Source organism: Clupea harengus, chromosome 6 (genome assembly GCF_900700415.2).
Source record: "Clupea harengus chromosome 6, Ch_v2.0.2, whole genome shotgun sequence".
Classification (NCBI taxonomy): Eukaryota; Metazoa; Chordata; class Actinopteri; order Clupeiformes; family Clupeidae; genus Clupea; species Clupea harengus.
Genome location: NC_045157.1, coordinates 14,867,522 through 14,873,560, shown reverse-complemented (window position 1 = coordinate 14,873,560; position 6,039 = coordinate 14,867,522). Strand labels below are relative to the sequence as shown.

General features: G+C 49.8%; 1 protein-coding gene across 3 annotated transcripts in view; it reads left to right on the top strand.

The window, feature by feature from the left end:
- Positions 1-1,775: 1,775 nt before the first annotated feature.
- The window catches only part of nav2a (neuron navigator 2a), a 101,998-nt gene continuing 97,734 nt past the window's right edge, over positions 1,776-6,039 (top strand). For all 3 annotated transcript variants that reach the window (XM_031569133.2, XM_031569134.2, XM_031569132.2), the window contains exon 1: positions 1,776-2,098. In XM_031569133.2, coding sequence (XP_031424993.1) covers positions 1,847-2,098 — 252 coding nt within the window. In that variant the 5' untranslated portion in view covers positions 1,776-1,846. The remainder of the gene's footprint in view (positions 2,099-6,039) is intronic.

The window sequence follows — 6,039 nt, the reverse complement described above, 5'->3', positions numbered from 1 at the left end:
CAGAGTCCATTCCCTAATTCTGTTTCTGCTTGGGCTTTCACCAATGCAACTTTAATGAGTTTAGGCTGCGCGCATCAAACCCACTCCCATTAAACTGGAATGGCAAAGTAGATTTCCCGGACCCCCCGGTTTTGCCCCTTGGCAGGTGTAGTGTAAGGGTTAAAATAACAGAGCATTCTCTGGGGTCGCTAGCAATCATGTACATTTTTCTCCCTGATGATTTATTAAATAGCAGTTGAAGAGAGAGAGGGGAGGGAAGTAAAGGACACAAAATGAAACGCTGGCTGGAGAGAGAACAAAGTTGACATAATGTATAGAGAAGAGTCGTTTTTTTTCGTCTCCTATCTCTCTGTCTATCTAGTTCTCTCTCTCTCTCCCGCTTTCCTTTCAAGTGTGCCAGGCTGATTGGTGTGCTACACTCCACTGCTATCAGATAGAGTCCGGCACACTCTGTTCCTGAAAGCCTCAGCTAACAGCTAATCTGTGCTCTGTGAACTGCCACAATAGAGCAGAGCAGCCAAGAGGCTGTGTGGATGTGTTTGAGTGTGTGTGTGTGTGTGTGTGTGTGTGTGTTTGTGTGTTTGTGTGTGTGCGTGTGTCTGAGGAGTGGGGGGTTGCACGTGCCTGTGAGAGAGGAAAGGGCATTTGTGTATGTATGCGTGTGTCTATATGAGAAAGCACACTTGTATATCTGAATAAATGAGGTTTGTGGGTGTGGGTATTCCTCTGTGCCAGTGTGTGTGTGTGTGTGTGTGTGTGTGTGTGTGTGTGTGTGTGTGTGTGTGTGTGTGTAGGTGAGGGAGGTTGAGTGGGTGGGTGTGCATTCAAATATTCCTGTCAAATACAGACTAACTGGTTATCAGTAGAGGGGAGGTTTGACAGAGAGGAGTGGGCAAGAGGACGTAGAATGAAGAGAGGAAAAATACACACAGTGTGTGTCCTCCATGTGTGACAGTACAAGGGAATATTCTGGAATCCTTATTAGTCATTTGCTCTGACGCCTGGGAGAGGAAGGGAGAGTGGAACAGAGAGGGAGGGACGGAGGGAGATTGGTATAATGAGAGGGAGAGAGGGTAGAGCAAAGGGGCTGTTCTGCTGCTCCAGTTGCATGCTGAAACGTCCATCCTTTCCAGCAGTCACTGCCTCCTCATAGCCACACCTGCTGCTGAACTCAGAGAGAGGGAGAGAGCGAGAGAGAGGGGGAGAGCGAGAGCGAGAGGGGAAAACGAGTGCAGTCTAATCCCTGCAGTCACAGGCTGAGCAGCCGCTGCCTCGCACGGACCTCGCTGCTGCTGCCTTCATCTGCGATCCCGCTCCTCCTCGTTTTCGTCCAGCGTCGTCCCTCCTCATCCTCTCGCATGGATTCACAGGATGTGGAAGATGGCTCCTCATGCAGGAAGGACGATTCCCATATGCCACTGTTGAGCTGATAACAGATAGAGGAGAGGACAAGAGGAGGAATTCTGAGGTGGATATCAGGAGTCATATTTACATTCCGAGGACCAGGAGAGGAGAGGCAAAAGAGAAGCAAAGCTCTGAAGCCAACTTTGAGAATTAATTCCTCCCTAGAGACATTGCAACAGCCTCTTTGCCTTGCTCGTGTTTGTGTGTGTGTGTGTGTGTGTATGCGTGTCTGTGAGACTTGACACAAGCTGACTTTAGGGCAGCTGCTCAGTCCCCTGACACGTGATTCTGTGTGTGTGTGTGTTTCTGTGTTCGTCTCCCTTAGGGGGGTTGACAGCCCCCCCCCCCCCTCCAATACACACTTGCTGAACTCCCCCCCTCCTAACCACCACCACCTCCACCACCAAAAAAAAAGACATTATCCGGCTGTGGTCGGAGGAAGATGCCGGCCATTCTGGTCGCCTCCAAGATGAAGTCGGGTCTACCGAAGCCGGTGCACAGCGCCCTGCCCATCCCCCAGATCCCCACCAGGGCCGTGGCCCCCCAACCCTGCACGCTCAAGCCACCCTGCCCCAGCAACCTGCCACTGAAGAGCGAAGCGGGCTGGACTGCCAGGAACCAGCCAACAGAGACCACTGGAGGGAAAGCAGGAGGAGGAAGAGGAGGAGGAGGAGGAGGAGGAAAAGATACACAGGTTAGAAGGGCTAAACAGTGCATGTTCTCTCAGTGTACGAGTAGTATGAGTACTTACATCTCTGTAGGTTGACATCAGTGGCTGTATGAGTTGTTTTATCTTTGGGGAGGTGGGAGTGGGGTGGTGGTACACGAGGTGTGTGAGCTGATGTGTGTGTGCTACTGTGCCTGTGACCAGCATTGGACCATTTAAGCGCTTAAGGTACTTTCTCGCACTCATAATCCTAAGATACGTACACACACACACAGCATGCAGTCCCTCTCCTCTGTGTTGACACAGAAATAGTGCCGGTCATTACGGTGTAGCTACGGTGTTTTTGTAAGGCCAGTGCCAGCATCTATATCAGGCTGCCTGTTCTGCTTTATTTGTCATGCAGTCACTCTGCTAGGCAACCCCGGCAGACATCGCTGCTCAGCGAGCTTGTTCCCTCAAATGCCATTTAAGGCTTGGTCAAAAGTGTGTGTGTGTGTGTGTGTGTGTATCTGAGAGAGAGAGGGAGAATAGACCAAAATAACAGATGTGCGTTTATACTGTATGTAGTGTGTGTGCATGTATTTATACAGTACATCTATAAGTAAGAGAGGAAAAAGAGCAAGTGTGTGCGTGTGTGTGTGCGTGTGTGTGTGTGTGTGTTTGAGAGAGAGAGGGAGGGACGACAAACAGGCTGTGACAATGTGTGTGTTTATGCCTAGCGTGTGTGGATGTGTTTGTGTATGTTTTAATACGTGCATGAGAGAGAGCGAGAGAGAGAGAGAGGGAGGGAGGGAGGGACAGATAACAGCAGCATACCTGCGTCGTGCTGCCTGTAGCAGTGCGTGGCAGGAGAGAGATGCTAAACCTTTAACAGGTTTACAGGATCCCTGGCAGGGCAGTTAAACTCATACCTACCACAGCAAACCAATCTATCAGATCAGCAGCAGCAGCCCTCACTGAATGTGTGGATGTCAATTAAGGCAGGCAGCCTCGGGGTTAATATGTTTCTAATTGGTGTGGCTGTCCCTTTTTTGACCTAATCTGTGGTGTGTGTGTGTGTGTGTGTGTGTGTGTGTGTGTGTGTGTGTGTGTGTGACTGTGTAATACACGTAAAAATGAGCGCCGTGGCATTTTTGCGCTAGCTGTGCAGTGGAGGGGTGTGTAGAGATGCATTAGCCCCCTGCCTGTGCTATAGGTCTCGAGGCACGTCAGGATTTAATATATCCCTTTTTTGAGAGCATGCAGTTTCTGTTCTCCTCCCACCTCGTTCAAGGTAAATATAGCTGCTAGCGGAGTGTGCTGTGCTTGCATAAACATTTCCTAGAGCTCGGAATATGGGCCAAGGGAGGGCTTGTTTTTCTAAACAGAAAAAAAATAGGCTGCTGCTTCACCTAACACCTGCGCTACTAAACCTAACGAGTCCTCATCCCTAATTTTACCACCAGGCTTTCACCACAGTCTGCCCTGTGTGTATTAGCACCCTGAAACACACGCTCTCCCTTGAGGTGGTCCTGGCTGTGGCGTAGTTAGCGTGGCTATGTTTGCCGTGGTGGGCTGGAGGAGTGGTAACCTTGGTTCAGCCCGTAGTGGCCATGCGCTGCTCCTGCAGTGATGTGGAGAGCGAAGCAGTGGACTGGAGTTGGGGGCCCCTAGGGCACCGATGCACAGATGTGGCTGAGAGGCAGTGACAGGCTTAGTGTGTGTGTCTGTGTGTCTGTGTGTGTGTGTGTGTGTGTGTCTGTGTGTGTGTGTGTGTGTGTGTGTGTGTGTGTGTGTCTGTGTCTGTGTCTGTGTGTGTGGGTTAGTGTGTGAGTTTGAGAGAGATTATGTGTGTGTGTGTGTGTGTGTGGTGTGTTTGTGTGTGTGAGAGAGAGAGAGAGAGAGAGAGAGAGAGAGAGAGAGAGAGAATGTATACGTGGGCTTTCACAGTGCAGAACTGTTTTCATACAAGCTTTGCTGTGATTGTGGCCTCTGGCTGCCTGGACTGTGTGTTTGTGTGCGCTGTGTCATAGTGATGTCTCCAACAGACAATGTGGAGAGACAGGGAGAAGGACAGAAGTGTTGAGGCAGGCTTCTTGTCCTAGAGACACTTTGCCTGTCTGTGTGTGTGTCTGTGTGTCTGTGTGTGTGTTTGTGTGTATGTGTGTGTGAATGTGTTAGATGGTAAGATGTGGATGGTGAGGTGGCTTAGCTTGGTTGGCTGTCCCTGTGTCCCTTATCGCCAATGCCCCCCCCCCATTACACACACTGTTTACCTGTGATCGGGGTAATCTCTCCCTGCCCCCCCCCCCCCCCCCCCCCCCCCCCCTCCGGTGACAGCAGACAGACAGGAGAGAGAATGAGAGTTGATGTTCAGGGGGGCTGGTGACACACAGGTGGTGCTGTGCTAGTGTGCTGCTGTCTTCACACACAGCTCTTACTCAGCCAGACCTCAACACAACCCTTATGTGGCAATGAGTCTTGTCTCTTTCTCTCACATTCTCTCTCTCTCACATTCTCTCTCTCTCTCTCTCTCTCTCTCTCTCTCTCTCTCTTTCCTGCTTAGTGCTTCCCTCCTTCCCATTTCTCTCTCTGTATTCTCTAGCTCGTTCTCACTCTGTATGGCTCGCTCATCTCCTCCCCTCCTGCTTTCTCTCTGTGAGTTCCATCGTTTGTGATGTACTCCTTGTCTCTTCTCTGTTTTTTTTTTGCACCAGATTCTTTACCCTTTCCTCTCTCTTCTCTGCGTCAGTTCATTTTCTCTGTATCCTCCTCCCAGTTGAGTCTGTTTGAAGTGTACTTCATCACTGTAATGCCTCATGCAGGAGGAGCACTGAGGTCCTAGTCTTAGTCACTGACTCAGAGTGAAGTGTTATTGTTGTTTCATGCTGAGTTGGATTCGGACCATGATTTCTTTCCGGTCTGGGAAACAAATACTATTGCGTAATAGACTCTCTGGGCTTACTGGCCCACCTGATAGGGTTCATTCAGACTGACTTCACCGGATGTGCACACCATGCGCGCGCGCGCACACACACACACACTCACACACACAGAAGTGGGTCAGGGTGAAGATGTGAACACAGTCAAAATGGAGCCTCACACATTTAATGTTAAAGAGAGTGGCCCAGTGAAACGGACCAGCTCTCAGAGCATACATTATGCAGCATTTTAGAGAGATAGAGAGGGAGGGAGAGAGAGAGACTGAGAGTGAGAGAGACTGACAGAGAGAGCAGACAGAAAAAGCTCATAAATATGGTATGGTACTCGTAGTACACATCAGGCTGTGCCACAGTTGTGTCTGTAGTTGTACGAGGGCACAAAGCATGTAGCAGAAAGAGGTAATGTTTGAGAGAGAGAGAGAGGGAAAGAGTATATTCACAGACTGCACATGTCTCTATGTTTTCAGTTCTGTCCTGTGTGTGTGTGTGGGTGTGCATGTGAGTGTGTGTGTGCGTGTGTGTGTGTGTGTGTGTGCGCGTGTGTGTGTATGCGCACTCGTGCGTATCCAGGTTTGGATGTGTGAGTGATGTTCAAAGACATGCACCCTATTCTCACATCTCCAGAAAAGACTGAACAAAAGCAGCCTGTGGGTCCCCCTACTGGTAAATATTGTTACTGCACTCTTTGATAGCGTGAAGACATCCTTAAGGCTGTCTCTACATCTCTGAGGAACTCTAACTCCAGTGAGTAAATATATGGAGTCCCTGGGGAATTACAGACTACTGAGAGAGTAGTTGCATTCTTCCACTCTGTTTATCGTGTGTGTGTGTGTGTGTGTGTGTGTGTGTGTGTGTGTGTGTGTGTGTGTGTGTGTGTGTGTGTGTGTGTGTGTGTGTGTGTTTGCTTGTTTGTGCACCTGTGTTTCTGTTTTGTAGCATTCATTTTCATGCGAGTGGGAGCGTGTTTACTGGTTCATTAACGGATGCCATCCCTTCCTCCCCACCCAGAGACGTCTGTCCACCGATGCGTTTGTGTTTGTGTTTGTG